This window comes from Amphiura filiformis, chromosome 15, assembly GCF_039555335.1.
Source record: "Amphiura filiformis chromosome 15, Afil_fr2py, whole genome shotgun sequence".
Lineage (NCBI taxonomy): Eukaryota > Metazoa > Echinodermata > Ophiuroidea > Amphilepidida > Amphiuridae > Amphiura > Amphiura filiformis.
The window spans coordinates 3,165,787-3,190,333 of record NC_092642.1 but is presented as its reverse complement, the minus strand read 5'-3'; the positions used below and the strand labels follow the sequence as shown (position 1 = coordinate 3,190,333).

The window sequence follows — 24,547 nt, the reverse complement described above, 5'->3', positions numbered from 1 at the left end:
TTCTACTTTTATTTTTTTCCATTGACTGTGTTATACAGAATTGGTGATATTTAACATATTCATCATTGAAGTGGTTCGTGTGCAATGTTAATAATGGTTTGATTGACACTTTTTGAAGATGCTATCAAACTTGGCGGCTATATTTCTTGATTACTTTTGATTACTTCTCTTCTTGCATGTCAAAGGCAATTCTTGAAAGCAAAAAACGCAGTGAGAAACCCACCATACATACTACCAGACATCATTGCAGCCAGGAACAGCTCGTATGGGTAACTGAGACAATAAGCAATTAGTTCTTTACCCAGAAGAATTTCAAGAAAGCTCATTATTACACAAGAGCAACAGAGACTGCATCGTTGGTCGAAACCTCATCGCAAACACCAAGTAATGCACCGGAATCCAACGCCTAACCGATTTAGATCAGACCAGCTTGACCGCTAATATAGAACAATGGGAAGACTGGTGCGTTGCCTATCATTTTTGATCATTCTATTTTTTCTTAACTTGATACCAACTTGTGACGCAAATGAAGTAAATGACAACGCCACTGTTTGCACCATTGGACGTTACTTACGCGACGATGAAAGTGTATGTTCTTTTGATTTCCGTTGCCCGTCTTCTGGGTGTATCTGCATACTTGGTGAGACTAATATAACCGTGACATGTCCAGATGACTCATCATCGATTGTACAGGTTATCTATTTATTAGATGTCAGAGTTTTTAGCTGGAATGGCACAGGTATTCACCACATCAAGCAACACGCGTTTAAAGAACTTGCAAGTATTAATAAATCGCATATAGTTTTATCGTACAACAATATTAAGTATATCCAACCAAATGCGTTTGATGATCTTTCTTTCCTACATAATCTATATCTGGATCATAATGAAATTGATCGAATAGAGCCACTAGCATTTCAAGGACTTATCTCCTTAAAAGTATTACATCTTGGTAACAATAAGATTGTCAGTCTTGAGTCTGAGATATTTGATGGCCTTTTTAATATGGTGGTTTTACATCTCGGCGGCAATAATATTGCGGCGATCCAAAATCAAACTTTTCACGGACTCGCCTCCCTGAATATCTTATATTTTCAAAACAATAAGCCTAGTATCCATTTCAACGAAGATCAGGAACTTATGAATCTCTATACAGCTATGTACAAGCAATTTTGGCCGCTTTCAAATCTGCATGTGTTGCATTTGGAGAACAACTCGATTACAATCCTTCAGTCACAATTATTCCTTGGATTAACAAGTTTACGAAATTTATATTTGAATGATAACGAGATCACACATACTCGGTATCCGGCTTGGCGCGGACTTACCTCACTGAAAGTGTTAAGTCTTCAAAATAATTACATAAGTGGGATTTCGTCTGGTGAATTTTATGAACTTTCGAATCTCACTGAATTCTATTTGCAACATAACTCAATTACAGGGCTTCCGTCGATGTCCTTTTATGGCTTATACAATCTTCGTCTATTATATTTGGATAACAACAATATCATGTATATGTATCATTATGCTTTTTTCGGACTTCACTCACTGAACGTGTTAAGAATTCAAGGCAATAACATTAGTACGCTTCTACATAATCAATTTAGACAACTTTTAAACCTCCGCGATTTATATTTGGGAGAAAACAGCATTGTTTCTCTTAAAAATGAAACATTTTATGGCCTCACAAAGTTGTATAGCTTGAATCTTAACAGAAATAACATAGTCGACATACCGCTGGAGTTGTTCCAAAATGTTCTTGATTTAAGACGATTAAAACTTAGCGATAATAAAATCGCTGAAATTCACACGGACATCTTCCGCGGACTTTTGATGTTGACATTCTTGATACTTGCGAATAACCAAATCACTGCTTTACAAGCCGACCATTTTGAAAGCCTTAGTAATTTACAATATCTTGACTTAAGTCAAAATAAGTTGAAAACATTTTCGATGTCGACAACTAACGGTTTTAGGTCGTTGAGATATCTTGCACTCGCTGATAATAAGTTAAGTACCTTTCAAAATGCTACTTTTTACTACACGCCAAATTTAGAGGTTCTCGATTTATCGGGAAATAAGTTCTCTGAATTTGATTCAACGTCCATATTTGACGCTAATGCCTCAGATTCAGTCAGCATTATTGACTTCAGATATAACAATTTGTTGTTATTAAATCCCATATCATTCAACAGATTCAGCAATTCAACAGAAATTTTCGTCGATAATGAAGCAACATGTTGTTTCGTTAGAGACGCTGTTTGTTCTTCCACAGTCCCAGCTTCACAGTTCTTAACATGTGGTAAACTGCTGGCTAATCCTATACAGCAGATTACCATGTGGATATTAAGCATATTTGCTATTCTTAGCAATATGATTGTTCTATATTTCAGATGGCGACAACAACAAGAAGAAAATGTACAAGTAATGTTTATATCTAATGCTTTCTATCTCAGATATGCTGATGGGAATTTATATGCTTATTATAGCATCTGCGGACATACATTATAAGGACACATTCCCGTCTGAAATATGGCGGGGTAGTATTCCTTGTAAAGTAGCGGGGACTTTATCCGTTATTTCAAGTGAGGCATCTGTATTCTTTATAACTCTGATTAGTTTGGATCGCTTCATGGGTATCAAATACCCATTTAGTAGCTACAGAATTAATATCATATCAGGACGAGTAATAGTGATAGTTCTTTGGTCCCTTGCAATTATAATAAGTATTGCATCAACCATATTCTCAGGGTTAAATCCCAGAGTATATTCGGATATTTACGATGTGTCGGAGGTTTGCACAGGTTTACCACTTTCTAGAAGCAATATATATGAAAACAAGGTTCGTTCCTACAAATTTCGATATCAAGATACTAATAATAGTGATGCTGCTAGAGAATTACCGAATGTCAATATCTCCTATTCTGAAATTGTTGATTCCAAACCTGGAATGTACTTTGGCATAGCTATATTTACGGTGTTAAATTTATGTTGTTTTTTGGTTGTTTTTCTATGTTATTTTGGTATCTTTGTCACAGTAATACAAACAGCGAAACGAGCTGGTAGGGTTCGAAATCAAAATGAGGAACGTAAACTGGCGACTAAAATGGGTGCCATAGTGATAACAGATCTGGCCTGTTGGTTGCCGATTATTATACTGTCAATATTTGTACAAAGTGATAGTAGATATCAGGTTGACCCAGGCACATATTCATGGATTGTCATATTTGTTCTGCCCATAAATTCGGCTATAAATCCGTTTTTGTACACCCTTTCAAGTGCGATCTTTGATATGATAAATGAACGCACATCGCCAGGTCAATAATTAGATTTGTACAGACGGAAAAGAACCAATAGAAATACTTCCTGTAGCGAGGCACGTGGAAATGTAAACGCACCATCGTGCGCTAGTTTATAATATGAAGAGCCAGATTACAAATAAACTGAATTAATAAAATAAAATCTTTCACTGTGTCTATAGAATTGACAGCCACAGACCTCACATACAGTAAGCCAAAAAATTAAGGTACCAGTTGTGTTCTCCCCTGTATATCCTAAATAAAGACAACATTTAAACAAGCAGCCAAAATGCACTTTTATGTTCTAATCAATGAAAGCACGACGCTAGTTTTGACATGCTAATCAATGGAAGAATGGCGCTGGTTCTCTTGTTCGTGAACGCTTTGTGTACAAATCAATAGGGCATGCAATGGAGCAAACTGCAACTTTTAAATCGGCATCTTCCTTCAGTTTTGGGATCGTCGTGTCTTTATTTCTTGAACGAATGAAGTATTAAATTCGAGCTAAAAGATGCAGCTAGTGATCGGAGAAAACACGCAAAAACCCTTTACCTTCAAATGCTTAATTAAGGTCTTACGTCTTTAATTTACTTTTCAACGACTAAAATATTCTAAAGGATTTGTGTTGTCGAATGATAAGAAACATCTGTACGTTTTTTCTAATACTTGTTGCAATTTCGTTATTGCAAAGTCATGTTTTACAACGGCGGTAATTATTATGTTCCTTACAGTATTCAATAGGGAGGCCCAGGGTCGTAGGCAGGATTGAAATATAACTAGAGGCAAATGGTGGTCATAGACCACAAACCTAGCTGGGGCATGTTGGTGTTGTGGAGGTATCTGACCCCTGCAAAATGTTCCAAAAATGTTCCCCTGTCATGAGGTTTGTTGTCACCGAGTTTTGAGTCCTGTACTCCTCACAGATGTCCAGAAAATGCAATTCTAAGATTTGACCCATGACCTTTGACCAGACCCCTGCAAGATGTTCCATAATTCACCCCTGGTCATGAGTTGTCACCGAGTTTGAGCCCTGTACCTCTTACAGATGTCCAGATAACGCAATTCTAAGATTTGGCCCCAGAATGATGTCTTTTGAGCTGACCCGTGCAAAATGTTCCAATATGTTCCCCAGGTCATGAGGTTGTCACCGAGATTGAGCCCCGCACACCTTACAGATGTCCAGATATTGAAATTCGAAGATTTGACCCCAGCTAACCTTTGACCTGCTCCCTGCAAAATGTTCCAACATGTTCCCCTGGTCATGAGGTTGTCGCCGAGATTGAGCCCCGTACCCTTACAGATGTCCAGATATTGAAATTCGAAGATTTGACCCCAGCTGACCTTTGACCTGATCCATGCAAAATATTCCAAAATGTTACTCTTCTCATCAAGTTCATTGTCACTGAGTTTGAGCTCCGTACCCCTACATATTGCCAGAAAATGCAGCAATTCTAAGATTTGACATGACCCCTGCAAAATGTTCCCCTGGTTGTGAGGTTTGTTGTCACTGAGTTTGAGCCCCATAAATACCCCTTAGGGGCTATCATTTTCGTTGGAAGGAGGATCCCAAATATACAGGGGGGCCATAAATTTTCGGAAAGAAAAATACGGGGTGGGCATAATACTTTTGATGACCAAAATGTAGGGAGTCACAAGATGACCACAGATAGTGTGTTTATTTTATTCAAAACTAGCGGGAGCTAGTAGAGTAAACAGGAGCAGTTAGTAAACGGGAGTGGTTAATAAAGATGTTGAACGGTGATGATAAACATTGTGTCTTGGACTAAAACATGAATAGGAATTATTATTATTACCCAGGTATAATTCTGGTTTACCCTGTGCACCCTGTGTTTTAGGGTTAGGGTTTGGTTAGGGGATGTCATTTTCTTCGTCGGGGGGGGGGGGGTCGGTGACCGGAGTAAAATTTTTTATGACCCTCCTATCGCGGGCACAATTTTTTTTAGACCCCCCCCCCTAACCCTAACCCTAACCCCCCTAACCCTAACCCCCTAACCCCTAACCCTAACCCCTAACCCTAACCCTAACCCTAACCCTAACCCTAACCCTTAACCCCTAACCCCTAACCCCTAACCCCTAACCCTAACTTGGGTCGAAAATTATTATGCCCCCCCCCACCCCCCACCCACCCACTTCCACCTACACAGACTCAAGACAAATTATTCATTGCCGGAACAAAGGCGAGGAGCGCATCAAAACTTTAGAGCAAAGGAAGTGTGTGGAGTGAGTTAAAATTTAATTGTGTGTGTAAAGAAGGCGCGCTATATGCGCAAAATATTTGCATTATATAATGAAAGATTGTGTGCAAGAACACATGCACAGCGCGCGAAAAGTTTGAGTCACCAGCCCTTAATACAGGGTGTCCCAGAATGATTTGTACCGTGTTTGCAAAAATAACTAAAAATAGAAGACGGGCAGTGTATCTATTTTTGATACCAGCATTATAATGTTGGATATGTCTCCTACTTATTCTGTTAATTTCAGCACGCTACCTTTATTTGTTTTGGCGTGGCATACAATAATGTAAAATCGATGAAAAACGACTCGGATACCTTTGAAAAATGGCACGATACGATTAAATGAAGAACGTGGGATGTTTGGCACAGCATTTCGACGACAACTACTGTTGGGGTTGCGCCTTAAAGCCCGCCTTAAAGCTTGCCGGACAGCTGCAATGTTCGCTCTAGTTCTTGCAGTCTTACGAGCACCTGAAGCTTCACTCTGCCGATTCCTGACAGTTCCGTGCTCGTCAAACTTCTTTACGTTATACACTATCGTCTAATGAATCTTCTTTGCGTCTCAACATAGCTGCCAGTTTGCCAGTAAGTTTTTGAAAGAAATCCACGCTGCTGTACAGTAAATTGAGGAGCCGACTTTTCTGTACCACAACCACATTACTCGTTGACTGCCGATAAAACGCCCAATAAAGACTTAGTCACCGGACCGCGCCGGCCAGTTAAAGTACATGCCCTATCACACCACTCCACACCATACATAAATTCTCCCAGTCACATTTCCCAAATATGAAATTTAAAAATTCAAATTTTAATTTACTTCTTTTAAAGTTTGGCAGAGGCGGGGTTCGAACTCACGGCGCAACGCTTAGTACTCTATGAGCCTAGCGCCTTAGACCACTCGGCCATTTGTCTTCTTGTTATTCATCTGAAACTTATTTAAAAATATTATCGCAACTTCAACATAGGCCTACCACGTGACAAGCAAAGGCAGAAAACGTATTATATTTTGGAATTTTATCTGCTTAAAACATTAATGTGTATTATAATAGAGCTACCATTATTTATATTGTTGAATTCTCAAGCGCATAGAGACAATTCTCTATGCGCTTGGATTGCTTCTAATGACTGTACATCTCCCTTCCTGTATGGATCCCAGACACTACTTGCATACTCCAGTGTTGGTCTCACAAGAGTTTTGTAGGCATTCTCTTTGATCTCCCTTGAACAGTGCCACAAATTCCTCTTAAGGAAGCCAAGGACACGGTTTGCCTTGGCTGTTGTCTTGTTGTAATGAACATTCCATCTCAACTTGCTGTCGAGTTCCACACCTAGGTAAGGATGGGAGTCAACTTCCTTCAGTGTTTCCCCACAGAAAGTGTAGGCCTTGTCAGGTGGTAATTTGCTGTTAGAGATCTTCATAACAGAGCATTTGCTGGGGTTGAAGGACATGGACCAGGTGTTTTGCCATTCTTCTAGCTTGTTTAGATCTTCCTGCAATACTTCAAATTCCGCTGTTGATTTCCCCGATGCATAAAGTACGCAATCGTCTGCGAAAAGTCTTGCAGTACAGCGTAGATTCTCAGGAAGGTCGTTTATGTATATCAGGAAGTCTAGGGGCCTGTCACGGTACCCTGAGGAACACTTGATATGACTTTCTTTGGTTCAGATGTTGCTCCATTACAGACCACCTTCTGTGTCCTGGCAGTAAGAAAGTGCCTCATCCAGTTCAAGATGGGACCTCTTATTCCATGATACTCCAGTTTCCCCAATAGCCTTTCATGAGGGACCTTATCAAAGGCCTTGGCAAAATCAAGGATTGCCATGTGCACTGTTTCACCTCTTTCTATGCTGCTAGTGAGGTCATGAGCTGTAAGGATGAGCTGGGTGACTGTAGAATGTTTCGCCCTGAAGCCATGCTGGGCATCAACCAGTATACTATTAGCCTCTAGATGGTCCATCACATGCGAATGCACGATATGCTCCAACACCTTACTCACAACACTAGTCAGTGACACTCCTCTGTAATTTGCGGGGTCCGATTTATCGCCTTTCTTGAATATGGGACAGATGTTGGCTTCTCTCCACTGCCACGGTAGATAGCCCTCGTCAATAGAGCACTGGAACAGATCCGTCAACACCGGAGCTATTTCTTCAGCTGTCATCTTCAATATCCACGGCGGGATTCCATCAGGGCCTGGAGCTTTATTGTCCTTTAGGTTCTTGAGTTGCTTGAGGACACCATCTTCATAGATAACCAAGTGTGGTATGTCAGGTACGTTACTCCTCCCCAATGACGGAATATGTGATGTCTCTTCCTTGTGTAAACACTGGCAAATTGACTGCTGAGGACTTCAGCTTTATCACCATCTGACGTGACGATCTTATTGTTGACTTTAAGGTCAGCGACTCCAGCTTCTTCTTTCCTGATCTTGTTGATAAAAGACCAGAATGCTTTGGGGTTTTCTTTCACCGTTTCAGCTAAGGTGCCATTAATATAGTCTCTTCTGGATTTGTTTAATGTCCTTCTAACCACTTTCTTGAATTCCTTGTATTCATCCCAATGAGCTTGATCACCAGTTAACTTTGCTTTGATATACAGTCTTCGTTTCTTCCTGCACATTCTTCTATGTTCCCTTTGGAACCATGGTAGATTCCATCTGCTGGAGATCATTTTGGATGGAATATGAGCTTCCATAACTTCCTTGATTTTTGATTCAAAATTGTCCCATTTCTTCTGAACAGAATTGTTGTTCTTACTGCTACTGTATTCCTCCTGAAATTTGCTCAAGTCTTGTTTGATTTTATCTGTCTCTGCCCTATGTCTCAAGTAAATTTTTCTTGGGGGTTTCCGATTACGTTTCAGTCCAATCTTCCAAACAGTCTTTACCATCTCGTGGTCGCTCAGGCCAGGAATTACATCAACTTCCCCTACAATTGATGCGTTGTTTGTCATTGCAAGGTCCAAGATGCTGTTTAATCTTGTAGGACGCTTAACTAGCTGGTCCAGTCCATTGTTTTGCAAAACTTGCATGAGTAGCTCAGCTGTTTCCTTTGAGGCCGAGTGATCCTTGATAACCGACCAGTCATCCCAGTTGACATTGGGTTGATTGAAGTCACCCTGTATGATGATGTCTTTCAATTTTGAATAACTGTTTATGATTTCAAGTGTATTCTTGAAATCAATCACTGTGTCAATATCATCGTGTCTCGGTTTGTACACTGTGCCAAATAACAGAGAGCGCCTGCCCTCAATGTCTAGCTGACACCATATGCTCTCACTGTCACCTTCCAGATCAAGACGACGAATCACTGGAATGTCTTTTCTATACACAAATATAACGCCACCATGTCTATCATTAGGACGATCCTTCCTAAATGCTGTATACTCCTCTGGGAGGAATTCAGCATTGTCTATGGACGCTTCGAGCCATGTTTCAGTCCCTTGAATAAAGTCTGGCTTGATGTCATGAAGTAATGATTCCCATTCACTCCTTTTATTCATGATACTTTGAAAGTTGATGTTCAATATGGTAAAACCCTTTACGGTTTTGAGGTGAGATGACTTTGGCTTAGCTTTTGTACTCTGTTTCTTTCCCGTCTCCTGTGTACTACACTCTGGGTCCGAGTTGTCACTTGATGACGAGAAGAATGAGCTATCAAAATGAGTTGCCTCACATATTGGACACATCCAGTCAAAATTGGTGTTAACTATTTCGTCATACAAATCGTTATCCATTTCACCACATAAACTATGTGTCCATGCCCCACACTTGTCACAGTCTAGTGCTCTCTGTCCAAATTTGACAGGTTCGGTGCACATTGTACATGGTGAAGCGCACTCCGAACAATACCATTCCGTCCTCTAACAATGAGTCTATATTCTTTCTCCTGTATTCTCCTACAACTAGCATGAAAATGTTGATCACAATCCCCACACTTCACCCATCTGCGTGGTCTGGCTGTTGAATCGCCTTTGTCGCAGTCTCTGCAGAACTTACTGCTGTGATGATTTGTTTGCGTATGTCTATCCATCATGGGCCAAAACTACTGTGTAACCAGTTGGCTGGGCCAAAAGTTATACTAAACTTAAGTCACTTGGTACAATCACAAAGTCACTAGATCACATATTCACAAAATCACTATTTCACTGATACGTCAAACAAAATGAAGCCTTAAAAGGTGCATAAAAATGTAAAAGCTAAAACGTCTCCTTCTTCTGGATGCTGGATGTAGTGTAATAATCCTGTCTCTAGTCTCTGCTTACCTGGTGACATCAATCAACAAGCACAATAACACTTCACACGGTGCATACAAAAATCACGAACTATTAATCAGGTTACTTCCGTCGAGTCCTGCCGCTGTCTGGGTAGATTTACTCTACCATGTTGTCTACTGCTGGAATAAAATCACAAAGTCAGGTACATCAATAATAACAATCATTCACTGGTCCTCCGGCTCCGTCGATGCTGTTGAATTCCACCACCCAACATGTATTGCACAAAATTACGATAATTTAATAAAATATGAGTTGCACATCCAATGAATAAACGAAATTAATACGAGCGTCCTATGATACATACACAATACATAAAATCGATTTTGATCTTCGGCATTACTCGGTGACCTCCGATAAAACGCCCAATAACGCCGGTCAAAAAAAAAAAAAAATGCTTAAGTACATGCCCTATTGAGATAAGCAATCCTTTTGTGATATGTCCATTCATCCATATAATAATAGCAATCAGATTTTTGGATGGATGTTTTACACAGTGATTGGAGAAGAAGCTATGTAAATAATCAAAAGTACATGTCTACAAATTGACAAGGACAACTCCTTTTGTCAAAATTGTTTTCACCTATTGCTCATTATGTTAATTAATCCGATTAATTACGTAATTTCGCCAGCGTATGATATATCAGTACTAATATGTAGGCCCAAGGAGGTTAGATATAGAAAGAAGAGGAAATAGATTACGTATCGCATATTGGTCCTTTGTGCCTATTAGAGTTTCCGCGCCAAGGGGAGGACGAAAAACAGGCAGGAGGGGGGAGGAGAGCGAGGGAGAGGGAGACCGATGGAGTCACAGGGCTCTAAATTACATAGGCGTAGATCGGGGGGATAAATGCCACAATATTTTGCCAGGGGGGATGGTCAATATAATCACCCCCCAATATTGACGCCTGTGTATTGGTTTGTGTCGAAATTAACCTCATATTTGGCCATTTTATAGCCACAAAATGCCATTTTAGCGCTTTGCGCGAATTTATTCCACTTTTGTCCCATATTTCACCAGTTTAGTTTCAATAGGCCTATGCTAAAATTTTCGCGCGCATTTGTACCATAAGGTTCACTGTACTGGGTACTTTAAAAAAATCCTAACCTAACCTAAACATAACTTTAACCCTTAGATTGGAGCTCTACTAGAAGTAAAAATATAGATAGTGAACGAATTTAGTATTTCTATATCTATGTGAGAATGATACAATTCAGCATCGAAGTGGTTACGTAATTCTCTTGGTTACCGGATCACGCTACTTTGGTATGCCTTCGAGTGCCATATACTTTATGTGGTGATCATTTTGATCGTGGTTCATTACTCTAGCGCGTGATCCCGTTGACATAGTAACATTACGTAACTTCGATACTGAATAGAGGCCCTGCATGAAATTATTGATTGGCTCCAAACAAAGGTTTTCAACCGGTGTCCTTCACCGTAGTTATGGCGGAGTGCAGTCCATTCAATCAAATGTTGTCATCAACCTATTTGATCGTAGTGCAGGATTATGTGTGTGAGACGAACTGTCACGGTAGATTGCAATAGCTTGCAATCATGCTTTTGTTGAATGCATTTGAGTAGTCCGCCATATTTACGGGATGATACGTCGCATGCAAGGCCTCTATATGACATGATGAACATAGTCATTGATGCATCAGTTTTAAAATAGACTAGGCGGTTACCCATATTTGGCGGTTCTCGGCTGGGCGCGATTACCAGGCTGATGGTGACATGCCCATATGACAATTTTTACTAATTTGACCTCAGATGACCCCAGGGTGACATTGGATGACCCCAAAATGACCTAAACTTATAACTCTAAATGTTGACTGTACCTACCAAGTTTCATGCCCATATATGAGCTTTTACTAATTTGACCTCAGATGACCCGTGGTGACCTTGGATGACCCCAAAATGACCTTCAAAAAATGCTGCTTTAAATGTTGACTGTACCTACCAAGTTTCATGCCCATACGACACTTTTTAGTAATTTGACCTTAGATGACCCCTGGGAGGGGACCCCGTGGTCAGATGACTTAACGAACATAAACATCTTCTTGCCAGCACAGAACTATACCCACCCACCGAGTTTGAGCCCCGTAGGACCTAGTTTCATGCCCATATGACAGTTTTTAGTCATTTGACCTCAAATGACCCCTGGGAGGGAGCCCCATGCGGGTCGGACGACTTAACGAACATAAACATCTTCTTGCCAGGACAGAACTACACCCACCCACCGAGTTTGAGTCCCGTACGACCTAGTTTCATGCCCATATGACAGTTTTTAGTCATTTGACCTCAAATGACCCCTGGGAGGGGGGCCCCGGGGTCGGATGACTTAACGAACATAAACATCTTCTTGCCAGGACAGAACGTCACCCACCCACCGAGTTTGAGTCCCGTACGACCTAGTTTCATGCCCATATGACAGTTTTTAGTCATTTGACCTCAAATGACCCCTGGGAGGGGCCCGGGGTCGGATGACTTAACGAACATAAACTTCTTCTTGCCAGGACAGAACTACACCCACCCACCGAGTTTGAGCCTCGTACGACCTAGTTTCATGCCCATATGACAGTCTTTAGTCATTTGATCTCAAATGACCCCTGGGAGGGGGAGGGGGGCCGGGGTCGGATGACTTAACGAACATAAACTTCTTCTTGCCAGGACAGAGCTACACCCACCCACCGAGTTTGAGCCCGTACGACCTACGACGGCCTCACATTAGCAGTCACAGACAAAACCTAAATCTACAGAATATATCCATTACTCGTCGATACTCGAAAGAGCTCAAAATAAATAACTTAGAAAATTTTCTTGATGTCCTTTAACATGTTTTCATAGTTAACCATCGTTAGCCATGGAAATCTATCATGAGAACTGACCGGTGACTAAGTCCGATTTATTGGGACGTTTATCGGCAGTCAACGAGTAATGCAGTTCGATCTCTGCAAGCATTTCAAATGACATGGACCTCACACCACAATAACTATATTTAAAACTACCGCCAAAGAGAGAATGGGATTAGGCCACAAATCCTTAATTCCATATAATGATTGCTTCGTAACGTCATAAATAATAGATAGATATCGGCTATTTAGTGGAAATATGAACAGGGCACAACTAAAATACCTGCATAACTTTTTCCAAATAACTTTGTGCTGAACGGTTAGTAATGTTACGGATTTTCAAAATAGGTTGCGTTGTCAAAACTTAGAATTCACCATTTTTACGCAATCTTCTATAACTTCTAATAGAAACGTCCAATTTTTAAAAACTAAAAAATCTGAGAAAGCTAACTATATGTAAAACTTAAAATGCAAAACAATATGACCATTCAACATGCCCTTCATACCTAAAAAATTCCATCTTTCTCGGTACAGATCATTCTGGGACACCCTGTAATTCTATACCCCCTATTTTGGGTTTTGAAAAATTATAACCCCCTATAATTGGTCTAAAAATTCTATGACCCCCACTCCCCAGTATATTCATGACCCCCCTTCCAAAGAAAATGACAGCCCCCTTATAATTTAAATTTAAATTAGGGTTAGGATTAGGGTTAGGTTTATAAACGGTGAGGATTAGGGTTAGGGTTATAATTGGGGTTGCTTAGGGTTAGGGTTATACTTGTGCGCAGGGTCTACCAGAATTATTCCAATACCCATGAATAGTCCTGTAACTATCACTAAATAGAATTAAATTAATTAAACTATGATCAGTCTTACCTTGTTAGTACTAGCTAGTATTTCTCATTCAAGATCACCATGATTACAGAAAACAGCAAATGGGTGATAACCATGATAACAATAAAATGTACTGGTAACATTAACTGTACACATTTATAAACATTTATCATACCACGATGCACTGACCAATTCATCTAACACTGAAACCTTTTGGAAATGCAGTTTTAACTTGTTGTAGGGCATAAGGTTGTGCAATAGAAATGATTTACAATATTACTTGTATACCCTGACCCCGGACCCTGACCAATTGACCCCTTAACTCTCTCCACGCGGGTGTCGACTGCAGACGACAAGTTTCATTTTTTTTTCAAAAATTTCATAATTGTTTATTTTCATTACCATATTTGGAACCCGGGATTTGGAAGCAGCATTAAATATGCATTAAAATGAGTACAAACAAGCCTGGTATTGGTTCAGTGGTTCTTAAGATAGGACTTGATATTTTGAAAAAATATCTCAAAACTAGAACTTTTTATGTTGAAGCCTATGGCTAGCATGCAGAGCATTAAGGGTGTTAAACAGCTCAAATGTTACAGTCCATGACATATATACTACATCAAATGTAATGTGGCACCACATTAGTGCTTTCCGCACGCACAGTATAATACCCAGTGGACTCGGAGGTATCATGAACAGGTTCTTGCACTTCTTTTACAGTTTCCAAGTATCTATGCAATTACTATAGACTTTTAAAGGCTTTTATACTATTTTCCCCAACTTCATAAACAAACAAAAAAAAAAAAAAGGTAGGGAAAACAAATGAATTCATGTCCCGCATTCATGTAGGCCTATTCCATTTGCAAGCTATTTTTGTGTTGCGCATAATCTTAAACCATGTTTAATTTCCTATAAAATACAAGAACACCAATTGTTAATGTTTTAAACCACACAAATAAATTAGGAACTGGGATTCAAATATAAAACTTAATGCAAGATGTTTTTAATCAAACAAAATAAGATACATACTCTAAGATATAAGTATAAAACAAAAAACCCTAACATCAGGAGACAAGAAAATCCCTCAACAATCATTTACTTAAACAAAACATAGAGCCTGTAAACAAATGCTAGTTAGAGTTTGATATTAACTGCCATGATAATGGCACTGAAAGAATTAAAGTTCCTACTGCAAAGGAAACACATCTGATATACCGGTACTAACATTGGAATTACTAATCAAGCCAAAAACACATTCATTACAAAGAAAGAGGCCAGAGAACACTTTCATTAATACAAAGAAAGAGGTCGGACATATTATAGAAATAAATGCTAAACATTTTAAAGCCTGGCTCATTAATCCCCTGTTTCCAAACATACCACCAAAGTCTGTAAAATATGGGTGCAAAATCAAAATCAAAAGATAAGCCAGAGCCTAATACTAGTACTTTTAATAGTAAACATAATATTAAACCCATAAATTTATACTACAATTACTGTTAAGGAGTGCCTTTAACACACCTGCATGGTTCATATCAAAATCAAATTTCTATTTAAAAACCTATATAAATATGCCATTACTGCTTCTGTCTTTCTATTAATTTAGAGTGTACACCAATCACTGTCACTATTATTCAAGTTTTTTGCAATAACCTTTCAATTCCCACTGAGCCCTTCCAAAATCATATTAGCCATCAATCCTCTCATACACACATTCCCTGGGCTTGGATGACGAACAGATGATAATTGCATTTTGAGAACAGGGTATGAGTTTTTTGTACCCATTATTGTCGAAGGTTATTCAATGAATATACAAATATATTGGGGTTCAAGAACTGTGCCCTGATAGATGAGCAAAAGAACATGTGCAATTTCACTTTGTTGTAGTTCGCAACACAAACTTAAAATAACAGGCAAAACAGACACATCATTTATCGGTATGACATTTTCGTATTGGTGCTGCCCTATCTATCTACCTATTGTGCAGAGCTACTACGGTATGGGTTCCTCGTACTAACTAATGGGCAAAACAGACACATCATTTATCGGTATGACATTTTCGTATTGGTGCTGCCCTATCTATCTACCTATTGTGCAGAGCTACTACGGTATGGGTTCCTCGTACTAACTTTGTTGCCAGCGGAAGAAAACGGGAAGATTACAGTGGTTTGTGCCAGCGGAAGAACCCGACCGATTACAATACCTAGCTGGGGGGTGTAAACCCCCAGCTAGGTAAAAAACAATTCCAAATGTATAACTATAAATATGTTTTATGTGACCATACACTAGATCCTAGCGAGAAAAACCTGACAACAAATCGAATTTTCTTGTGTTGGCAACGTCAAAAAGGTTACTGAGCATGCGCAGATCGTAAAAACGTGTCATTTCAGCTAATGAATGGAAACGCTGTGGTATCTCTTATCGTTCAAGTGATTAGCCTGAGTCGCTCGGCCTATCTCAAACAAAATCGCCATGCGTAGCTGTTGAAGTAGATTCGCCCTACTATCACGGTAATTTGACACGATGATATAGGGATGATGACGCTGTGAGAGGGACACCTTAAATATTCAGCCCGTCTGAACACGGCTATAGATGGCCAAAACAAAAGTTTGTATATTGGAAACCAAAGTTCAGTAATCTATCTAGTTCATGAATAAAGGGGCGTGTTTATAATGAGCCAGATTATCCGGTATTTAGCTGGACTGCCACGCAGTCTATATTTGTTTATGTTTTACTAGCCATTGTAAATCTAGACTACGCGGCAGGTTAGCTAAATAATTGTCTCACTATAAACACGCTCAAGCCAAGGTAACATCAGGAAATCATTGTAAATCAGTTACAAGATATATCGATATATTTGTCACAAAACTGGCTGACCAAGTCAATGAACTACAAAGTACATCCAGAGATGTACTACATGTACCTGAACTCGACGAAGAACTTGACCCAGAAACTGAGAAGGCCAACCAGGTACAGCGACCTCCAAACAGAAGCTATTAAAATGACTGCTAGCTACTGGTATACATTAATATTGATGCTGACAACCATAAAATGATGAAATAATTTGACTGTGATTTTAAAGGTATTTTCGAATAAGTTATCCATGAATGAAGACTAAAAATGTAGATTTAACTAGCATTAACTATTTTACTTTCAAACATTAAAATCCCAAAGTGGTTCAGTTCAGTTCAGGCGTCCATTATATGATGAACTTCTATTCGATCCCTAGTTCCGGGGTATGAAAGATACAAACATAATTTAATTACAAACTGTAGATTTTTCAATTTGATATACTTTTTTGGCAGAATAAAGCTAAAGAATTAAATGAGATAAAACCACAAGTAAAAGATTTTACTTGTGGTTTTAATGATTGGTGATCAATCCGGGGGGGGGGGGCACTGAACTTTAGAAGTGGCAGGTATCATGTATCTACCGGCGTTGCGAGGTAGGGCCTATCGGTACAAAACGTTGTTTTGTTGGGGTTTTTTTAAAGTTGGCCGCATGGGTATAATATTTTAAAAAAGGGGGGTCATTGGGTATAACTTTTTAAAGGGGGTCATCGGGTAGAAGATTTTGGCAAACAAAATTGAGTACCCCCGGCTGCAATCATAATATTGACAAAGCAATAAATAGATATAGATAACTATGTTACTCCATTTAATAATTTCACCAAATGGCAACCTTTCATCCCGGCCTTATCTGCTTCTGCTTTTCGCGTTTTGAATGTAGGGCCAACATATACGTGTATATAATTTGTACTCGCACAACATCAAACGGGTTTATAAAATCACAGATATTGATAAAATGTACTAGGCTATATATTTTATTCTGCAGGCTGAAACTGCACCTTGGGGCAATTTGGGGGCAGAAAAGTCAAAGCAGAGTATTTATCGGATAGAGCCATAATTTGTTTACTAAGTCATTTGACCTTGAAACTTTGCTTAAAAGGATTATTTACAATCGTAAACCGGGGTCGTAAATAGAAGCTGCATACTATATTTTAGTACCTGCATGCATTGTTAAATAGTGAGCCCTTAGAACTTCGTGTTCATATTCAAGCATCATGTATCAACCAATGTATCAACCCATCGGATCCCAAAATGATGGTGTTACATCTTGCGTCAATTTTGATGGCACTACCAACGTCAACATCACAACCAACGTCAACATCGCAACCAAGGTCAACATCAAAGGACGAGGGATCAACGACGACGCAGAATCTGGAAGCATTTTGTCATTTCATGATGTTCACTATACGGTGCAGTGTAAAGAAGGAAGATGCAAGAAAGCTGAAATTGAAAAGACCGTCCTGAAAGGAATAAGGTAGGCTAAAACTTCATGAAAATAAGTTTGGTATAGGTACCCGTCTAGCCTTCCGACATTCCGTTAATACATTGGTGGGAGATCGGGAGGTGTTTTAAACCCCCAAAAGGTGATACAAAATCAGTGCTTTGAATAGGGGATAAAAATTGACACCAGAATTCATTTTGATTTAATATGGCTATTCAGTATGGTCATAGGGCATAGGCCTTCAAAAACAAAAAATACCTAGATGGTAATGGCAGTGGCGTACAGTCCCGGGGGTGTCAATCCCATTGTGGCCTGAACACCATCCGCGATAATCAACTTTTGAAAAGCACCCTAAACAAGGATGGTAACACGGGCCTGTTTTCACACCCTAAACAGGGATTTTATTCCTTGCATCAAATTTAATACCCTAAATTTCATTTCCGCGTATTAGCAATTGCAATTTTGCTACCCTTTTTTCTAATTTTTCATGTTTTTGACACCCTAAACACGATACGCGCGTATCGTGTCTACCCACGAAAAACTACACTTTTTACGCGTTTTCATTATCGCGGATGGTGTACAGGCCACAATGGGCGTGACCCCCCGGGCGTACCGTGGCCGCTCCTACCCCGGGGGCTGAAGAAAATTCAATTTTGCCGCCCCTTCCTCAACAGCCCGAAAAGGTTGACCCAATTTTTTTCGGTGGTTTGAAAAAGTGAAGAGCACAAAAAAAAGGAAAAAGGATTATAGGCGCTAGCGCCCTAAAAGCAACACATTTTGATGTATAGTACCATTTTTTCACTATTTTTTATACTTTTTCAAATTTTTCCGCCCTTTTTTTCTTTACTAATTCTTTTTGCCGTCCCTTCTTCTTCCGCCGCCCCTTCGTTTTGGCCGCCCTCTGCTTTTACCCCCCAAAAAAAAAAAAAATACCCCACCCCCAAAAAATATGAGGTCAAGTTTCGCACGCTTCGCTCGCACCATACTGCCGTTACTGTCCGTTTTCCTATACACAATACACAGTGCTCTCACCATTGACGCGTGACCTGTACAAATGATCTACGTTGGAAGAATGGGCACTTGCCTAGTTAACATCACTGTGTAAAAAATAACCAGCCAATATGTTAGCTATTCTCCAAACTTCTAGCAAATATATTTCTCTAACATGACCTAAAATTACAGCTAGGTTAGATGTTCAGAAATAGTCGCACTTTTGTAAAATATGAGTGAGGGCAAGGCATAGCTAGCCAACTCCCCGTGTTAATTGAATGGAGATTTGACCGAAAATATTGGTATCGGACCGCTCACTTCTGAAGGATGCCACAAAAAAAACGGTACAAGCTACATTTTAACTATTCTCTGGCAATCATCATGATGAGTTTCTTATATAGTATGCCGAAATTGGGTACTGTAGGTGATTGACAAATGGTCGCACTTTTCTGATAAATAAGTGACAGTGAACATGAAATATCAGCGCCCATAAACCCAAGTTAGTAGCTAGTTAGTGGAGGCCGTCACGGGACTGATTATTGATTATTGAAATGCCTTATTAATAGATACGCACGATTTAGGGCAAGAAAAACAAACCGGGACACTTTTGGAGACATCATCATCATCATCATCATCATCATCATCATCATCATCATCATCATCATCATCATCGACATCATCATCATCATCACTTTCTACATTTTTTCTAAACAACATAGGGCCTACCGTTTTAATAAGATTTTTTTCTTGAAATGCATGTAACTATAATTATTGTTTAGAGCGTGATGAAATAAAACATCACGATTTTCATCACAAAACAAATATAATGCATAAGAAATCGTTTTCTCTAGCGCGCGAAGATGAAATAAAACATCACGATTTTCATCCCGAAACAAAGTAATACATAAGAAATCAATTTTTCGTGAGTGATGAAATAAAACATCAAAATTGTCATCACGAAACAAAGTAATACATGAGAAATCGTTTGTTTTAAAGCGTGATGAAATAAAACATCACGATTTTCATCACAAAACAAAGTAGGCCTAATAGGCCTACAAAAGAAATACATTTTTCAAGAGTGATTGAATAAAACATCACGATTTTCATCACGGAACAAAGTAATACATAAGACATCGTTTGTTTGATTGCAATCAACCGCGACAGTTCGTCTCACACACATAACAATGCACTGTGATCAAATAGGTTGATGACAACATATGATTGAATGGACTGCACTGCGCCATGATTACGTGCACCGGTTCAAATCCTTTGTTTGGAGCCAATCAATAATTTCACGTACAGCCTCTATGCAAATTAGAGTTTACACACGCTGCAGCTGGGGTAATCGACCGAAGCTTGTTGCCGTGGGCCGTTAGTGATCGAATGCATGAGCTTATTTGCTTTACTGAATCGATTTACTGGATTAATTTCCTGTTAACTGGGTTTAATGCCACAAAGGTCGAATCGCCTTTGCCATGGACCATGACTGCATCATGCTAATATTTGTGTCCATAATCAATCATTTTCGGAGCTTAGCATATTAACAAAATTCAACCTGATTTAATGTTAAATTACAAATATTAATACGCTACACATGAATTAGATGTGTAATCATGTTTTGCCTATTTAATTAGACTGCTTCCGTATTTACTAAGCGCGAATATGCCCCCACCACACCCCGAAGAGAAGAGAATAAAAATTCCTTTAAAAGGAATAGGGTGGGCAAATGAAAAATTGTCAAGAGAAATGAAAGAATGAGTAAGTCAAGTTCACAATTAAAAACAGGAAAATATGACACAACATCGATTTCCAATAGGGAATAACACAAAACGTATAAACAAAGTTAAAAGAGTTTTTAACTTTATACGTTTATACGTTTGTTATTCCCCCCTTGGAGGTTGTGTCATATTTTCCCTGATTTTAATCTGATCTATTGCTTATCCTTTGTTCTCTGCTGGTCAGTTGGAACAGATTTTCCCTGTTTTTATATTAACCCTTCACATCATAACACAAGACGTTTTATGTTAACATTTTATATAAAAACATGGTTATAAAACTTTTGTAGATAATAGTTATTTAAAACATTTTCGTAATCATACCTAGAGGGTTTTTTTATCATCAGATAGAAAGACTTCTGCTCATCTTCTCTGGTGAGACAACAGGGCTGGGGTATCTGTCCAGATCAAAGTTAAAAATCTGTCATATCAATTTCCTCAATATGTTGTATTGCAACTTATGAGGGGAAATGTTTGATTTTACAATATTTCGATATTATTTTTTAACTTTGTAACTTTATTATGATTAACATAACTGTATTTCAAAGCGTCAAACTATATAATTATATTGTCCCAACAAAAATAATCCAGGGAATAAAATATTCATTCATATGTTTATTTATTTTATTCAACCTGGGCCATTTCTACTGGTACACATGCATTCTAATAATTTGTCTATAATACCAAAGCATCAAAGATTTGAAAAGTAAATAGCCTATGTACACACTGCACACAATGCACATATAAGCTGTATTTCTACATGCCGAAGCTGTCAGTATAAAATGATATATATGACCTTCACGATGCTATTAATTTAGCCCAAAGATTAGGAAAACTAGCAAAACTGGTGAACTGGTACTGTTCAAATAAAAACATCTGCAAATCTTGCTGCAATTTCCAAATAGTATTTCTATTACTTAAATAATTATTTTTGTTATTTCTTTTAATACAAACACATTACTGCCTATGACGACTTTATCGTATTACTTACATATCAAAATCAAGTAATAATTACAAAACTCGCCGTAAACTATCACCTCTGTGGGTGTTTGGGATATAACCAGCACGAATATTTTCTTAACACTGCGGCATGTGAAAAAGTAGGTCAATAGTCAGAGCATACAGGGGTGGGTGCGGCACGCCGCACCCACCCAAAAAGTTGAACTGATTGCACGTAATTGCGTAGACCCATGCCTTAAATCACACAGTCGGGTCCGCGATTGTATAATATAGGCCTGTGATTATTTTAGACAAATACTTAAAGGCGGGTCTCCAAAGTCAGTATTGAGGGTGTTTTTGGTGGACCGCATAGCGGGACCACCCTATAATTATTAGTGTATGTTACTAGCTTACTTACTAGCTTGCTTACTAACTGACTAACCATTTGGTCTTAAATGGACATATCTTGAAATGCCACGAAGCTAAAACCCTCCAAGTGGTGTCAAATGAAAGAGAAAAAAAATAAAAAATACAATAAAAAACACCGGGGGTTCTACTCCTAATACTTTTAAAGCTGTGTCCATTTTACTCCCCCTCCCATGGCAAAAGACGCATGTGAGCTTCAATTCAGTGCAGCTGTGTAGTCAACAGGTTAGGACACGTATGTGGCAACTTGCCAAATCAGTATAGGTAAAATAAAGTTCCTATAGCCCCTTATAGGTTTAAGGGTTTTACAATTTTGTGCAATGGGGGCTGCATATTAACCCTTTAAATGAAGAAAGAAAGAGAGAGTATAGACGAATCCAACGAGCCAAGTCATGGTCAGGATTTGGTCGGACATCTTTGGGTAGCCGCTAGCACCAACCTGGTGTTTTGAGCGTCCAATTGTGCAAATAAAAGCCGCCTAACACCTAGAGAAGATGCAAGGACGAGGAGGGTTAATAGAATAATAGCTAATAATATATATAATGGAGATAATTCCGCAGGTAATCCCGTCGCATCTATTCATACATAGTCCTTTTGTTTGCAAGTACTTCAATGCATAGATACCGCGTGTAGTTAATCCGATTATTTTGTCACTTCAACAGCGAATGGACGAGCTGTGTGTTTTGTCGAAGGGAACTGTATTGTGTTGTAAACTTTAATCTATCTTTTGTCTACCTGTGTTTTCGCGGAAGGTGTAAAACGGGTGATGGAATGCAGTTTAAAATTTCTGCCAAGGCCGAATCATTTCACATTCAAGTTAACCCTAACCTTAACCCTAACCCTAACCCTAATTTCGTGTAAAATTACATGAAGGAGTAACCCACATCAAGGAGTAACCCACATTTTGAGTGCATTGTAGCCGACGGCTACCCAACTAAAGGCTGCTAGTCAGGTGTAGGAATCAAATCCGACTACCAATTTGTCAACTCGCGAATGTACCCACGGATGAATGATTTTGCAAGCCACAATAGAAAAATCGATAATTTCTGCTGGTTATATTAGAAATGAAGTACTGGTTGGACATTTTGGCAGTCACTTGTGAAAAAAGGTGAAATCAAAACAGATATTCTGACAAAAATATAATATAAAGACCAACACGATGTGCCTTACAGAGGTGGGAAATATCTTTCTTTAGCAAACTATATTTAGTTTGAAACGCTAAAAAATTAATACCGAAAAAAGCTCGCGACCGAAGTTATGGCCTATAAAAATCAAAAATCTTACACTAAAAGACACAATTTCGTGCCTAATTTCAACACCAGGATTTTAATTAATTTCATAACAAAAAGGCGTATCTCTGAATTGTGCTGATTTCAACATGTTTCGATCGACCTTTAGCATGACTATGCATAAAGCTGGTGACCACCGTTGTGAGTGATGAACTTCTATTGCACCCTGTATGCCAGCGGAAGTATATTAGTTACTGCTATCCTCTAGTGCAGTGCGCCCTCGCCTAGCTCAATGTCTCTTTAAAATCTAAGAGGGCACCACCCACAACAGCACCTTGTCGGAACACTATATTTGATCAAATGTTTCAAAAATTTGTTACAGAGATAGTCAGGAGTAACTTATCGGTGGTGGGCCCGAAATGGATCGTGTAGGGTGGGGTAACACACTTTTTCTCAGAAATCAATTGTATCAAGAGTGATGTCTTTCTCTGTCTCTCCAAGGACAAGAACTGTCTCTTAGCATTTCATACCAAATTAATGATGTATGAAGACAACAGAGAAAAGAAACAAAGGGTTAAAGTTTGTTGCTTTACACAATGTGGTAACATGTGTAATACACATGTTACCAAATTTTAGTGTCATTACTTAGTCATAATATGTACATTGTACAATTATTGTATCCTAAAAAGACTTTCGTCACCTAGTCACAATGTGTACAATTGTACACAGTCCCTAATTTGCATAATTGATGAGAACACCGAATTCTTCCATTTCGGATGTAATTAAATCCACTTTTTTTTAAACTTCAAAGAAATTCACTTTGTGTTGGAAATATGATTTTGAATTTCCAAATCATTATCTAAAACAAATTTGTTTTTAAATGGACTGTAAATAGTTCACTTTATTTTTATTTGAGCCTTATCTGGTAGCTGATATTTTTTGGTGGCAAACTAGGCTCGAAGTTTAAAAACGTGATTTAAGAAATGTATTCCTTTGACAATGGTAGTGATGATGATGATGATTATGGTGATGATGGTGATGATAATGATGATGATGATGATGGTGATAATGTTAATGATGACGACGAATCACTGTCAATTTTTTTTTTTTTCATTACCATCGGAAAGGAAATTGTAAACAAAACGCAAAGTACGGAAACTAGCCTTGGGACACTTGAGGACCACGCACCATATTCGACCCCCTCCTCCCCCGTAACAATGTTGATTTGGGTATTATGAATAGCCTCCGTGTTCGGACTCTGCAATTTTGAATCCTAATTTGTTTGGTCACGGGAGCCTAATAGAACCCAACATTGATTGGTGGGGAAGGGGGAGGGGGAGGGATGGGGTGTTAGGAAAATGTTTAGGTTTGAGCACTTCAT

The 24,547-nt window shown here is 38.9% G+C and overlaps 2 protein-coding genes across 2 annotated transcripts; both read right to left on the bottom strand.

Moving 5' to 3' along the window:
- Positions 1-6,631: 6,631 nt before the first annotated feature.
- Positions 6,632-7,003, bottom strand: LOC140172065 (uncharacterized). The gene has a single exon (XM_072195413.1). It carries the CDS (start codon positions 7,001-7,003, stop codon positions 6,632-6,634), a length of 372 nt encoding a protein of 123 aa, XP_072051514.1.
- Positions 7,004-7,766: 763 nt separating this feature from the next.
- LOC140172064 (uncharacterized) lies at positions 7,767-9,374 on the bottom strand. The gene has a single exon (XM_072195412.1). The coding sequence runs from the start codon at positions 9,372-9,374 to the stop codon at positions 7,767-7,769; it is 1,608 nt and encodes a 535-aa protein (XP_072051513.1).
- Between the last annotated feature and the right edge of the window lie 15,173 nt (positions 9,375-24,547).